This window comes from Anser cygnoides, chromosome 1, assembly GCF_040182565.1.
Source record: "Anser cygnoides isolate HZ-2024a breed goose chromosome 1, Taihu_goose_T2T_genome, whole genome shotgun sequence".
NCBI lineage: Eukaryota > Metazoa > Chordata > Aves > Anseriformes > Anatidae > Anser > Anser cygnoides.
The window spans coordinates 33,378,628-33,395,158 of record NC_089873.1 but is presented as its reverse complement, the minus strand read 5'-3'; the positions used below and the strand labels follow the sequence as shown (position 1 = coordinate 33,395,158).

Genomic DNA, 16,531 nt, shown 5'->3' with positions numbered 1-16,531 from the left:
TTTTCCCTGGTAGCAGTTGCTGTGATTGGTCTCTGTTCGTTCTCCTCTTTTGTCCTTCCTTAATAAGCAATGATCTTCTGATGCCCTTTTCCTAAGTCAGGGACCAGATGAGAAAGTCTTAACCTTTCCCAGCTCACTATTTCTTTGAAAGTTAGGTCAGTAGTGATAAAAATAAATAAATAAATAAGTAAAAATAATAATAATAAAAAAAGGTCTGAAGGCTCTTTGCAGTGGGTGCTGTTACTGGCATCCATCCTTGGGATTCTCAGCAGAGAGGCCTGAGACTCACAGGAATGGTGGGTGGGTAAATAATGCTCTCACACTTAGCAGTGGAGACTTCATGTTGGCATGGAATTTTGCTGATGAATTTGTGTGGGAGAGGTGGAAAAACATTGCCCTGTTCTGAAGGTAAATGTGGAGCTTCATATTTATGGGCTGTCAAAATGGAACCTTTCATTAACAAAAAAAAGTATTGTATTCTTTTTTTTCTTTTCTTAATTGTAAGTGTAATCTACTCTGCTCTTGTGTTAAGAGTACTTTATGATGCACTTATGAAAGTTTTTTTTTAGAAATACAACTCTTAATGCTCCTGTTTGCTCTCCTCCTAGATACTTAATATTATCCATTGCAAAAATCCTGCAAGAGCATCTCTCTGTCAACCATATGCCTCTGTAAGTGTGACCAGGGAGATCATTTATGCCAGATAACCATTGAGTTTTAAAGAAAATGGCTGGAGGCAAGACGCTATCTATAAAGTATCCTCACTTCTGGAAGCAGCCTTCTCTCTTTACTTTCCAGCCCAGATTTACTGACTTAGCACCAGCCTCATTTGTTCTGGCAGGCTTTTGTGGTGGATAAGGGCAATGATGGATAGCGAGGCCTAAGGAGAGACTTTGTTTGTTAGCTTTGGTCAGCAATGATATATATATTACAGGTCAAGTTCTCTTCTTATTAACGGGGCTGTAAAACATAACTGGGAATTTCATTATGGGGAAGCAAACTCATTCGGGTACAAGTGTGAGGGAGATGGGGAAACTTTTCCTGGGTTATATATTTTTGTATAAATTTTGTTAGAGCTCTTGAAGGGATAAAGAAAGGCACTTTCTTCAGTTTTGATGTTTTTGCAACTATAAATAAATGATTGAAGTGCAGATTCCAAATACTTCTGCACTAACCAATTTTCCCAGAGATTCCTCTTTTATCTGCTCCACCGGGAATCGAGCAGATTGATGATCTCCATGACTACATTGTTGTCAGTACATCCCAGCTGGTGGCTCAGTATCACATCACAGACTTAAAGCACACAGGTCTTTATTGTTGGATGTTTAGAACCAGTGGAGTGGTGCATTCATCCTATTGAGCTGACTGACTTCAGGATCTTATTGACTAAACAGTGAGACATTAATGCGCATTAATATGCTAACAAGGCTTTTTGGCAAGGGAAAATTAAGATAAATGTTGTAGGCTTTCATAGATATGGAAATACATCAGGTTTACTGTTGTATTAGTGCATTTGTGTCTAAAGGTGAATAAAAGACTAAAGCAGCGTTTCAACCAGTAAGCAGGATGAAAAGACTTTTATTTTGGTAGTTTTAAAAGAGAACAGCTGCTGAGCTTTTTCCCTTTTTGCCCCAGTCAGTCTTTCTTGATCTGTATACCTTAACCTAATGTATACGAAGCTTGCATATGGTGGGCGAAAGGGGGTATGGAATTACATGGTATTTTTTTTTTTTTTAGTGTGGTCACTCTCTTTGCAACTAGTGATTTGGTTGACACTTTAATCCCTTTTTTATCAATTATCTTAGTGTAATTTAGTGCTAAAGTTGCAAACGGTTTGTAAAAGCAACATTTATCAGATACGTGACTTGATGTGAATCAATGGAGTTAACACTTGCTTAGGGTCTTTTGGTGCCAATGTAAAATAGTAACGTAATAGCAGAAGTAATAATCACATTTTGTTTGCATTCTGCATAGGCATTCTGGAGAGTTGGGTGGGAAAGAATTTTGCTTTCTGGTGAGCTTTTAAAATCAGTTTGAGAAAGAAATCAAGTTCGTTCAAATCAAACACTTCAGTCCAAAGTTAACCTGGTCATTTTGTTGTTCTTGTAACAATTGAATGAACAAGGTTTTGAAATAAAGGCAATTATAAATAAAACATTTTGCAAAACTTCAATATGTGTGATGTTGGCAAAATGAAAGCTTTCATTTACAACACTTCCAAATTAGGAGGTTTGAACCATTAGCATTTTTGGTCTCCTGTGGCTTTTTACCTGCCAAAGCAATCATTAATATAGTTCATAGAAAATCCTATTTAATGTTTTTGAGGCTTTGGATCTTTAAGTAGAATTTTCTGAGGGTGCCAAAGCTGGCTCATAGGCAGTCTGTTGACTCCAAGAACATAAGGCCCCTAATTACTCAAAGACTGATGTTATTACTTAAACATAAATCAACACCATTAATTTAATATGGAGTTGGGAACTAGGATAGGAAAGACACAAGTTGCATCTTTTGTAGGGGCAGCCAAGATGTATGTTGTAGCTGCTGCCTGGTTTTGTGCTTCTGCAGAACATCTGTACTTCCAGAGGTTTTGTCCCATTTCCCACTTTCTGTGCAAAAGAGCCGCTTTTGTGGTAGTCTTGTGATACCCTCACTTTTTTCTTTTTCTTTTTGTACTTTCTTTGGTGATTTGCATAAAATACATTGCCTTAGTACGCTCACTGCGCTCACCGTAAATATGCATTTATTTTTGTATTTATGTATGTATATATAAATGACAAGTGCTTTTCCAAAGCATTACCCATATATATATATAGGTACGATTCTTCCATGCCTGCAGAGCTTACAGGGAAAGGAAGGGAAGGAAAACAGCTGAAGTTTATTAGCCGTGAAACTCTTGGAAACAGAATTTGTGAAAAATAGGCTGTGCTCACCCCACTGATCATTTGCAGTTGATAACTTAGTGTTTTTTAAAAACTGGTTTCTAACAAACTTGGGGGGAAAATAGATTCTTTCTTTTCCAAAACTGAATCAAACTGGAAAATGACTGCAGAATCACTAATAGTCAATGTATCACATCATTTTGTACTGAAATTTTCTTGTGGAAATATAAAGGGGAAAACAGTCAATGAGTTGGAAAGTACCTGTTAATTTAAAGAAGCTGGAAAGAGGAGGAAGAACTGGGAGGTAGGCATATGATCTAAACTGGAGTAAAGTACAGGAGTTAATATAGTTGACATTTAAGAAGTCAACCCCAATTTGAGTTTATATATCCAATCTATTGTTTTGAACTATCATCAAACTCTGGAACACAGCACTGTTCTCCATCTGGAGATTTTATTTTCAACTCAGAAAGCTGTAAACATCATTGAAAACAGAGAACAAATCAAAATTGATGAGCAGGAAAAAAGAAAAAAAAACAGTCAACAATCCACTCCTTTGATTTGTAACATACTTTTCTAGCAAGGTTCAGTGGCACATAGTATGACAATATACTAGATGTACAGAGCGTCTCAGTAATACAGTCTTTATCATTACTATTACGGGAACAGCATGCTACTAATCGCTTCCAAATTAATATAGCCTTTCTTCTTTACCACATATTAACAGTGTGCAGAAGTTGTTTTGTTATTTGTAGTGCTTTCTTGGTCTTACCATTTAAATATAGCCTGCTACAAGAAACAGGCCTAATTTTGCAACCAAAGTGAGTACCAAAACCAATCGTTTTTTAAAGTCCATGCCTACAGTGATTTATGTCTGGAGTTTGCTCTGTGACTTAATACTGCAGTAGGTATTCCACCCCAACAAGTATTTTATCAAGTTACAATTTTTTTTCTTTTAGAGCAGGTCTTTGTATAAACCGGAATCTTTCAGGTTCCTTTCAGATACAGTGTGTGTATCTGTGGATATATATATGCACAGACACACACACACACATATATATTTATATATAAAAAATGTAATGTATATATGCACACACACACGTATATATTTATATATAAAAATATACAAAAAAGTTACTGATTGGCTGCTTTGTGGTTATGACACATACTTCAAATAAGCTCTGGTGTTTTTTCAGAACTTACTGTGCTCTTTACAGCTCCTTCCCAGAGAACAGCACCTGTTAGATCAAAGGCATATGGTATGCATGCAGTAGTGTGCTCATATACTGGTGACTGCAGTGACTGTAATGATACAATGATGGATGACATTGCAATACTGAGGCAGTTGGTCTGCTGTTTGGTCCCCTGGTTATTTTGTTGTTGTTGTTCTTTAAATAGTAGGAATAACAGCATAGGCACTTCAAAAGGATTTAGGAAAGATCTAAGCCACTGTAATCTTCTTTGTAACTCCACTAACAGCTGCTCACAGAAAGCTCATGCTGCTCCTGTTGCTTGAACACTTTAAGCAGTTGTTTGAAAGGAGAAAGCCAAAAACTTTCCAAAATGCATAGCTGTTCAAGAAACTGTTTAGTCTAATCCACTATTGCCAGAAGTGGATAGTGGTGTATGGAGGTATTCTGAGGAACACGTCTGAATTTGACTCATCGTCCTCTTTGTCTTGTTCACAGATATTGATGAGTGTGCTGAAGGACAGCACTACTGTCGGGAGAACACCATGTGCGTAAATACACCAGGATCCTTTATGTGCATCTGCAAAACAGGATATATACGCATTGATGATTATTCTTGTACAGGTAAGAGAGGTATATTTGTGAAAGGAAATAACAGGATAATAGCATTGAGGAGCACTGACATGATTCTTCTAAAGTTAATCTTTGTTAGGTTCACAAAATGTCTACATGAAACCTAAACAGAATAAACACTAAAATAATTAGAAGGATACAGTGCAGTAAAGCTGCTATATTTTTACAGATCTTGTACAAGTTCCGTTGTTTGCCTGAAATTGTAAAGCAGAATGGATTGTATTGTAGGTCTGCATGAGCTTGCATGCTGAAAAGGTGAGGGGAGGAGACTGAAGGGAAAAACAAGAGACCAAGAGACCAAAAGCTGTGCTATGGGGTTCTTGGTTTCCATGTGGCATACCAGTACAACTCCACTTGGAGTCTAATGACACTTCTACAAACTTCTGATGGAGTTAAATTTTCTATTAGATGTGGGTGTTCCCTTGTTTTGAATGCCCTGGCATTAGGGAGATTCCCCAACTGAATGCTGTGTGTTCAGAGGGCAAGGGCTCAGCCGGCTTTGTGTTGCTGGACCACAGTGTCTGTCTTACCTCCGCATCCTCCCTTCCTCTTCTGCTGGCACTGGAAGCTCCAGTGGGAATGCTGGGTTCACAGTGGCTTTCTCTTGTTCTAGCCTCCTTTTATTGCAAGGTACTTTAGGGTTATGGAATGAAAATGGAACATTTAAAATAGTCTTCCGTATCAGAACCAGTCTGACTGCAATTGTTCCTGGGAGGGATGTTTTCTTCCTACTAGACAGATAAAGCAAATATGATTCAAAGATGTGGCACATTCTCTCAGTGAAGAAAAATGTGTGTGAAAAAAATAGTACTGCTATTTTGTGTGCACAGGGGAATGCATCATCTCTTTTTATAAAAGGTTATATTTGTTCAGTAAAACTTTCTTGGAGCTCATGTTTTTTAACTAACACCAACATCATCTATAAGTGTATGAGACTATTCAGAATGATGGAGCCAGCAGTGTGAAATTCATTTTTTATTTTATTTAATACAGTCCTTTCTGTCTTGTCATTATTGGCATCAGTGATATGGCTTGGCACAGAAACAGCTTCCTCATAATCTAGTGTAATTGGCTTGCCCAAGCATGCGCAGCACTTAGGGACATAGATTTGAAATCATATATGTGTTATTTTTGTGCATACGGTGCTACCTGTACTTGGCATTGCTCTTACGTACACCGGTAAGCATTATTTTAACCTCAGTAAGCCCTGTTCTTGAATGACCAAGGTATAGGCTGCTTGCAGCAGGTCTTTCGTGAAGCAGACAGTGTGTTTCTGGTCATTCTCTCATGTTTTCCACACTCTCAATTGAGTTTCACTACCTGCTGAGTGTAAACATTGAGATTATTTTAGGACTGAGTTTAACTAAATCACCGTGATATTTTTTCCACTTTTTTTCCCCTAATTTGCTATTCTCATTGAACTCGACAAATGGTGAGCCATCATAAACAACTTCACAGGGGCATATGGTACCTATAAATACAGTAAAGGTCTTTCTCAATGCTCTGCATGCGGTATTCCTCTTGTTTGCTGGAATGTGCTGTTGTGAAATTCAGTCTAGTCCAAAAACTCTGGACAATCCAACTGGCAAAACTTGTGTTGTGGTTTAACCCGGCTGGCAGCTAAACACCACACAGCCGTTCGCTCACCCTCCCCCCTCCCTCTCTGGGATGGGGGAGAGAAACGGGAAAGTGAAGCCTGTGAGTTGAGATAAAGACAGTTTATTAAGACAGGAAAATAATAATAACAATAATAATAATAATAGTGATAATGGTAATAGTATTAACAATAATAATGTGTAAGAAAACAAGTGATGCACAATGCAATTGCTCACCACCCGCTGACCGATGCCCAGCCTATCCCCGAGCAGCCGGCCCCCCACCCCGGCCAGCCACCCCTATATATTGTTTAGCATGACGTCAGATGGTATGGAATACCCCTTTGGCCAGTTTGGGTCAGCTGTCCTGGGTCTGTCCCCTCCCAGCTCCTGCTGCACCCCCAGCCTGCTCGCTGGCAGGACAGAGCGAGAAGCCGAAAAGTCCTTGGCCTGGTGTAAACACTGCTCTGCAACAATTAAAACATCAGCATGTTATCAGCGCTCTTCTCATCCTAATCCAAAACATAGCACCCTACCAGCTACTATGAGCTACTTAACTCTGTCCTAACTGGAACCAGGACAACTTGTTAGAAATCCATTACAGATCTGCCATTCCAAAAGTAGTTTGGCTCTACATTTGTAAATAATAGTTTCTACTGGAATCAGCCTGATGGATGACAAGATGAATGATTTCTCTTTCACCTTTTCCCTGACAGTACAGGGAAAAGCTAATGCAAAAGGAAGTGAAGTAGTAGGTGAAATAGTTTGTAAAATTTCAAATCTTAAGGCTCTCTAAGCCAGATGAAGCTTAAGTTGTGCAGTGACTTTGTGTATGTCTGAGCAATGCCACTTGCTGTGACGTGGAAACTGGAGTTTTCCTGGAGTGGATTTTGGATACTGAGAGGCAATCATGAGAATGCAATGACTGCTGAGTGGCAGAATTTCCACTAATGGCAACCTAACATAGTTAAGTCTATATGTCAAAAGAAATGTGTTTTCTTCTGGTTCCACAATTATGGCGAGCACCTCCAGTGGAGGTGTTGGTCACTTAGTGAATTAGGTAGAGTTGTGAGACTTGCATGGCATATCCACCAAACGACTAGAGAGAGGAAGGTCAATTGTTTTAAAAAAGTTAGTGAAAACCAGGAGACTTTTAAAGTCATTTGGCTTGATCAGTAAATGGCATTCTGTGCTTGTTTGAGTCTATATGAGTGACACTGAGAGCATTTACATTACAGCACTGTATTAAAGCAAATGGCAAGTGTATGTATTTGCACGAGATCGCTATAGTTTTTCCACCCCTCAGCATATTCTTTTCTCTTTAATGGTTTTGCCACCTATTACTGCTCCTGATTTATGAGACTTTCGTATGCATCCATTTGCCCAGATATAAATCCGAGGTGAAGTGAACAAAAGTAATGAAGGTATGCTGCTGTGTCTTTGACGTGGAATCTGTAAAAGTCTTAAACTACTAGTTTGCTTAAAATTGTCTTTCCTGAAGACACTTTCTGTGTTATGAGAACCAGCAAAAGCTCTGTATAGCAAAAACACTGAGTGCATTTACAGGACACTGCATGGTAATAAATCAGTGCAAAATAATAATGGGAAGGAGCTTATGGTGATAATGGTAGTATTTTGCTGTCCTACAGACAAAAACTTTGGTCTGGGCAGTCATGTTTGGATATAACTGACTTTTCATAACCAGTGTTTTCTCTTGCAACGTATTGTGGTATTTTAAAGCAAGTACTTTAAAGAAAAACTCGTTATACTTTACTTTTTTTTTTCCACTTGTTTGTTTGTTTTCATTTATAATTTAAGTGGAGCCATAATATCATCCAACTAAACAAATGACATTTAGGACTTGAGAAAGAAAAGCATTTTCCAAATAGGTTTTGTTTAGAGAACCAATGTTATGGATCTCAACCTGTGTTCCAGGCAACCTCACATTTGCTCTATTTAGGTCCATCAATTTAATCTGCTTATCATGATTGTACAAAGCAGCTAGCAGAAACCTTTGCACTTTGAGAATCCAGATACCACCTTGTCTGTGTCCAGCACACCTCACTGTGCATCGTGAGCTCATGTCCCATTCACTGCAGCTAGTAATTATTTTGGTTAAGCTTCATTTTTTTGACATGGTGAAGCTAGTTCTTGAAGTTAAGGGCATAAACCGAGCCTTTTTATCTGGCAGAAAATCAGAACAGTAAGGAGAAAAAAATCATGATAGACCAAAGAGACAGAGGTCTGCAAATTAAGGGGATATTTTGCAACGTTTTGTGAAGAACACCCTATTCAGCTTGGCATATCTGTGAAAATTGGGCTGTGCACTATCCCTAAGAGATTTTTTCTAGGTTTTCCGTATTTATTTTTTATTCTAATAATCAGGTTATTGTAGAAGCTGCACTAAATAACTGATGTATTCCATAGTTGATACAAAAACCTGATGTTTACATCTGGCAAAAAAAAAAGTGGGAAAGATGTCTGTAAAGGAATGGTATTTCAAAACAAATTCAAACACTAATATGCAAAATATCTTCATTTTCATACCATCAGGTAGTCTCTGTTTTATATAATTCATGCAGAAGGTGGGTATTGTAGGATATAACTTCTGCATTGCTCCTTCCTCTTTTCCTTGAGATAGCTGAAAGCATCAGCTTTGATAGCATCAGCTATCAACTGCTGTGGAAGGGTATTATAAGGACGTGTGTTGTCAGCTACTTGTGAGAACCATAAAGCGGATACCTCACAGACATCTCCTGTTTGCAAAGGCAATCCTGAGTATCTTAGGGACACCTTGGTACTGCAAGCATACTACAAAAACTACCAAGAGCCCATGCTCCAGGACTGAGGTTGGTGTGGTTGGACAGTATGCAGTTCTGTTCAAATGTAACAGTGCTCGTGTACAAAGGGTCTGATACACTTCGGCTTTTGCCAATGTGTGCAACTAAATTTAGTCATTCAGACGTCTTTTGTCTTCCACAGAATTTGAAGTCTTTTGCAAGTATCTATTTGCCTTATTGGAAATTCTGGGTTTAACTTCTTGACTGAAAAATTGACGAAACTGAAGAAGAGGCAGATTTTTAATCCAGTTCAGGAATAACAAGAATAAGGCAAACAAAAGACATCTGGCTTTGTGTGTTACTAAATGTTAAAATTTTGAAATATATTTCAGGTCACACTGTTCCTTGTAATGCTGTGTAATCAAATCCAGTTGCGGAACTGTAGCTGTGCATGAAATAGCTGACTTGCTGCAAGCTGGACCAAAAAATATGCTAGCACATCCTTGGGAACGTTACTAAGTAGGAAGAAAATGTTCTGCAGCTCGGCATTAATATGTCATTGTTTGCACAGGGTATCTGAAGCATAGAAAGGAGATGTTGAAAAATTATAAATGAACCTTGATTAGGCAGGTTATGATGTGAATGATGCCCATGCAGTTTGCTAGCAGACTAAGGTAGTGTCTTATTGTTTCATTCTGATACACACATGCACATATGTAATTTGCCAGTCATTGATCAAAATAGAAGAGAGACATAAAATCAGTGGCATTTAAGGATTTTTCTCCTGCATGAGACATTTGAAAAGAAATCTGCAGTATCTACCTCTGACAGAACTCTGCACAAAAGACTGATTTAGACAGCAAATAGCTATTTCCAAAGCAGCTCTAGTCTCTTTCTTCATGGCATGTTTATTGCAAGTTTTACAATAGATCTGAATTACATTTTGATTTTCACAACAAAGGATGTAATGAAGACATCAATTTCAGATTTTGTTATTTGTATTCATCTTGGAAGCAAATTTTGCAGGGTTAGATTGAGTTAGTCACAACCATATTTACACAGAAATCTGTTGTTCATGACTGATTTTATGGTCAGAAATCAATCATAGCTATGAGAAGGGGAGATGAGTCCTAAGCTGCACCCATATGCCAAATGGGCGCACAAACTGCAAATTAAAGGCATAAAGATATGCCCCAGGCTACCATGCTTTCCTTACTTTCATATTGCCTCATTCCCCATCCACTTTGCTTCACAGGAACTGAAGTGTTATGGTGTTGCACTGGGGAAAGGCAGGCAGAAAATGGCATGACTCTCTGCTGGGATAGCTTGTATGTGTAGCAGTATGTGGCACCATCACTGTTGTAGATGATTAAATCTAAATACTTTCATATTTTTCTGGAATAGTAATACTTACATCCTTACTCTGTCTGGGATTACAAAAAGTGACAGGCTGTTTTCTTGGCTGGAAAAAAAGAAAGTTTTCTTTCTAGAAATAAGGATGTAGCCATTGTCACCAGCAGTGTTTCACGTTGCAGTATAATCTGCACCTGGTAGCAGTGCTCTGAGCAGCATAATATATAACCTTCCTTGCACTTATTTATTTATTTATTTATTTATTAATAGAATAGGGAGAAGTTAAGAAATGAGAGATGAAAGCTCTCTCTTTTTCACACTTTGTTTCTAAGAGTGAGGAGTTCATGCTGTCTACATGGGATGATTAATCATATTTTGTCCCAACAGAGGTCTTTAGTTTCTTAAAGAAACTCAAGTGTCTTGGGACCACTCCCCCCAAATAACACATCAAAATGGAGCAGAAGAAAGAACACTCTGTGGGATTTAGTGCAGCATCCTCCTTAGATCATACTGAGGCAGAGAAAGATGCATGCCATGGCCCAGAGAAGGGATTTTCCAAGCCCAAGACAATTTTTAAGGCCCCATTTCTGTTCAGTTGCATGGGCCACCTACTCTCATTTTTTCTCCCTCCACTTTCCAGCCAGCATGAAAAGGGAAAGTGACTCCAGTGGAAGGGGTGCAGCTGGGGGCTGCCCTCCAAGAGAAGCCCCTCGAGGGCTGTCCTGTGCCTTGAGCTTAGAGCTACCAGTGAGGGAGGCATTAGGGCTCCCTGTGGATTTCAGGCCAGAGACATGAAGATCATAAAACTGTATCTTCAATAAATATCTCTGTTCATGTGGTCTAGGTAAGGTGATAAATGTCAGAGGGTTTACTAGAAGCAATGGACATGTATTGGACTTACTGGACTTTAACTGGGTTGTATCCAGCTGGACCTTGCTAGCTGAGCCTCCCCCTCTGGCATATTTAAGTCATTTATGTCTCTCAGAGATTTTTCTAATATTTTTCTCAAACTGTTGTCAATGCATTCAGCAGCATTAATATTTTTTTTTTCTTCATAGTAGCCTCTCTCAGTAAAATGAAATTTAATAATTGCATAAATTGCCAGGAAGCATGGTGGTAGCAAGTTGAGTGACACCTGAAATGTTAATTCTTAGGAATACTGGCAGCACAAATCTGTTGCAAATTGGAAGAAATTCCAAGAACAGCATTAAAATAATTAAGGGTCTGAGGAGATTGACTTGACATATGGGAAAGATTTAAGGAGAAAGCTACACATTTAGCTGCATAATGATGTTGCATGTGCAAAAAGTAGGAATTCTGGTAACATTAATGCTAACAAATGATTACTTGAGGGATGTCAATAATGAAGGGGAAAGTGGGGGGGAAGGGCCTGCACCACTGTGCATCATTTTTCCACATTAGTTGTTACATCTCACCCACGTACTCTGCTCTTTAATGATATTGTAGGATGTCTTCGAAGCAAAGACACTGGGTCATAATGTATAGACAAGGGACTGTCGCATTTAGCCTGCTCAGTGCTCATGCATCTAATACTATCTCACCTTTCTCTGTGCTATTTTTCCCCATGCAGCCATTACTGTTTCATCACTCCAGTTTTCTGACTGGCCACACCATTGTGATTTATTTTATACTTGCTTTGCCTGCAGTAATAAAACCTGTGCCTTCCCCTAAGCCCTCCTGTTTGGATCCATTTTTGTAGATAGCTGTGTCTTATGAAAACCAGCTTATTTGCCTGGCTTACAGTCAATGCCAGTTGGATAGTCTTTTGAAGTTGTAGAGAAGTTAATATTTTATGTCACTATGAATGTTTTTGACGCATGGTTGTGTTTCATTAGTAAGGTTGGTAAGGAGACATAGTCTTTACTGCTCCCAGAGATTAACGCTGCCTGCTTTGGAGAGGGAGAGATTTTCTGTAGGTTACACAGCAGCTCTGGTGATGTCCCCACTTAGCAAAGATACCTGTTGGTTTGGTATTTTGCTAGGCAGTGATACATGGTGGGGTTTTTGAGCGTGTGTATGTGTGTGCCAAAGAGTTTTTTCAAGAAACATCTAAGGAATTCTCCTGTCTCCATGCTCTGGGTCAGGAGATGCCGAGCTAATGATGCTCTCCAGCAAGTGGGAGGTGTTTTCTTTTAGAACTGCCAAACTTCTTCCACAGCTTCTGAACACAAAGTATTAAAGATATAGTTATAGTCCTCAGCAGAAATGGGAGTTACCTTTAGAAGCTTCTCTTCTGCCCTTCTTTTGAAGTCTCTGTATTAGTTTTGTACTTCTCATACAAAATGTGTTTTATATGTGCAAATGCCCAGTTTTCAATATCCTTTCAGGCAGGAAATAAAGACTGTTTTTTTTTGGTATAGTATACAGACAAAGGTTGTGTCTTGCCTCCTTTTTTTGCATTAATGTTTTGTTTACAATGTAAGTCTTCTGAAAACGCTTATGAGAAAATGGAGACAGGGTCTTTACAATGCTAATCGTGCCCATCATTATCACTTGAGCGCAGATGAGCTCTGTTAAAACCAACAGGGACCTGTGATTTGGTTGAAATAACTCAGGTCGAACATTGTTTATCATTCAGATTCCTAAATTATTAGAGGTTTGCCTGGCTGCTCATTTTCTGCTTCTTGCAAGATACAGCTTGTTCTGAGGGGGAAATACAGTCACAAGCTATTTTTATTTATTTATTTTTTTACTTTGGTACTCTGACACACTTCAGATGAAAGATTCCTCTTGGAATCTAGAAACTGAAGCTCATGAACCTGCATCTGCCTCCATCAATTGCTTGGGACATCAACAGGGAGAGAAATCACACCTTTTCCTGTATTGTACAGCAGAAGTGATGCAGGGATACTTGAGAAAATGTTTTGTTGGACTGCCAAAACTTTTCTTCCAGATATTCAGGAAAATGTCCACAAGGGATTCTGTTGTGTGGCTGGAAATGGATTTGTAACAGTACATGTTGGTAGGAGACTCCAGTTAGTTGTGAAGCGTGGGTATTTTACAATATCATGTATTTTTAGTTATTTTTGTTCTAGCTGTACATTTCCGTAACCACAAATCAGTTCTGGGAGGCTGAAAGGAATGCCTCTCCTTAGTTACAATGAAAAATAAAATCTAGTTTACATATGAGGAATGTGGGCTATGTTTTAACACCTGCAACCCCTTCTTCTAAGATTGGTATAATTGCCTGGGATGAATGCAACTATAAGACTGATGTAATCCAGACTTGAATTAAATCATCCAGCTTCTGTGTTTAAAGCTGCACACTCATCTCTCGTTAATTAACAGTATAAAATTGACCTACTTTTTCAGACACACAAGAGCATCCACAAGTCATTGCAGAGATAATGAGAGCTGATAGTGCTTATTACATTGGTAAACGAGGCCACATTTTAATAAGCGACTAAATACGGCTACAAGATGCAACTTTATTCAGCACTGCTGTGTACACTTCACCTTTCACTGCTGCAAAGAAGCTTCAGAAAAAATCTGTGATCTCAGATTAGTAATATAGCATATCAGCTTTTTTATTTGGAAATATAGTAATATAAGGCATTATGAAATTAAAAGCTAATTTCTTCCTGTTTTTTCCCTTGACTCATTTTGATAAGAACAGCAATATTTCAAGTTTTCCTCAAGTTCTCCAGCACTACAGCTGAGCTTGTTGACTCTACTTAAGTCAAGGCTAAGAATAATCTTACAGTACAATGCAAGGGATAGAGCAATAATACTGACAGAGGCTTGTTATAGCATCAATGTAGTGACGTTCAGTGGCTTGAGTAAGGAAACGTTTTAGGCAGCAAACCACCAAAGAAAATGTGATTAGGAGCTCTGGATTTATAATAATGTGGGCAAGATGAACCATCTGTCTCTTCTATCTCTAATTTTGGTGATTCTCCCACCACACACACCTATCTCCCAATTGTATGAATAAAAGATGTATGAACACACATCCATTATCAAACAGGGTAATCCAAAACCCACTGCAGTGATGGTGTCTAGCTATACTGTCATGGTTGCTGTTAGTAATAAACACCCTGGCAGTTAGCTTGTAAGCACAAGGCAGTTCCAACTCAAAACCCATTTGAATCTGATTTCCTTTACTTGGCACAGTTTACATGCTGCTTTATAAGATGTCAGCCTACAATCCTCAGCCTCTCAATCCTCTTTCAGGATAAATTCACTCCTGTGTTGTACAATATCTTCTTTCTAGCTGTAAGATAACTCACAAAGCTAATAGAGGAATGATCATTCAGACAGAGCTTGTTGCTATGCTACTGCATTACTTGGATAACAACACAAGTAATTTTTATATATCTGCTGTATCATATACAAAGGAACTCATGCTTTATTTGGATTGGATCAAGTTATCGTTGACAACTTAGTTTAGAGGCTGTTTTAATCTGGAACCAGACTTTTTTTTTAAAGAAGTTTTTTTTTTTTTTTTTTTTTTTAAGAGGAGAGTCCCATTTCCTCCTTGGTTACTGATCCAGTTCATAACAACTGTTAATCTGGCTGTGCAATTACAGCAGGATTGATTTCTTCGCTGATCAAAACCGAACACATTTTAAGGGGTCTTTGGTAGAATACAGTGTGGGTTAATAAAAAGCAAATGTTTTCACTTGACAAATACATGAATGTGTGATTTTCAGTATTGGATGATTAATTCTTTTACAAAAAATATCCATCTTTCTATGGATGATCACAGACTGTGAAAGATAGACTGCAAAGATAAGGGAACATGGTAGGTAGCCTTGAGGATAGTTTCCCTGAAGTTGCAAAGATCTTTCTGTCTCAGGAGATGGGAATCTGCTGCTGTCTCGTTGAGTGAGCCATAAGTCAAGGAAGTTGGATAGCTCGTATCTATCATGTCTGAGCCAGCTGGTGATCATCTCATGCTGGGAGAGCTTAGCCTGTTCTCAGAGGAACTCTAGCCAAAGTCAGTCAGAGATGGAAGCTCCTGTATGAAGCAAGACAGCATTTAAAAAGGAACAGCGGAGTTATTTAAGGTTATGTGGTCATGCTATATTGATGTCAGCATTTTTCTACAAATTCACAATAAAAGTCAAAGACACTGTGGCCATGATATAAATTACCCCACGTTTTGAGGGTATTAGACATATCTGGCAGTATATGACTACTGCCAGACCTGGTGGTCTGTTGGCTTTCTATTGTTGAAAAGTATTTCTGATCTTAAGGTAACAGAGTTGTTAGAAAAGGCAGGGGGGTAATTGTCTGTCAAGACTTATAAAAGGAGACATAACATTTTTTAATTTTTAATATTGTATCTGAAAGTTTATTTCTTTTGATTGAATATGGAAGCTTCCTATGTGGAGAGGAAGGAATCCCTGGATTATTTCTGTTCAGATAACCTGTGAGCATGGAAACTTTTAATTCTTTATAATTTAATTTCCACTGCATGCTAAATGGCATGTCCAGTAGTCAGCAACTCCAACTTATGTGTCCTATATTATTTCATGAAATCTTTCGAAGATCAGCCTGCTGTATGCTAAATGGCAAACCATTTCCTTAACCCATGTTTTATACTATCAGTCAACACTGAAAGTCACTGTGACTTAGTATTTGTCATCATCTATTACAAATCCTGCTTAGGTTTGTCACTGGGATAATTTTTTACCAATGATACTCACTTTTATCAGTCTCTTGGACTCATGATTTTTGACTTAAAAGAACAGATCTACTTTGCTGCATCAAACTTCTTCAAATTAGAAGTTCACTGCTACAGCCAAAAGAATTCAGAAGTAGCCTTTCTGGTTCTCTCAGCTATGTGCTTGAGTAGAAACCTACGTGGTACAAACTTCTCAACCACAGCACGAGCTGTGTACTTGCTAGTCCTTCTTTGCAATCAGAATTATGCTGAAATCAACTCTGAAATGTCTTGGTGCACAAAGTAAACATGTTGGGTTTATTCACTTCACTGACTCATCTGGTGTCAGTGTTCTTCTGTGTAATCCCAAAGAAAGGCTTATATTTTTAGTTCTGCATATTACTTTTGGTGCACACAGAAATTTGCATCCAGACGGTGGCTGTTCCTGCACGAAGGCGTACCGTGAAAGCTA

At 38.4% G+C, this 16,531-nt stretch overlaps 1 protein-coding gene across 1 annotated transcript in view; it reads left to right on the top strand.

The window, feature by feature from the left end:
• The window catches only part of NELL2 (neural EGFL like 2), a 147,992-nt gene that overhangs the window by 80,344 nt on the left and 51,117 nt on the right, over positions 1-16,531 (top strand). Inside the window, exon 13 of the mRNA XM_048065825.2 lies at positions 4,568-4,693. Coding sequence (XP_047921782.1) covers positions 4,568-4,693 — 126 coding nt within the window. The remainder of the gene's footprint in view (positions 1-4,567; positions 4,694-16,531) is intronic.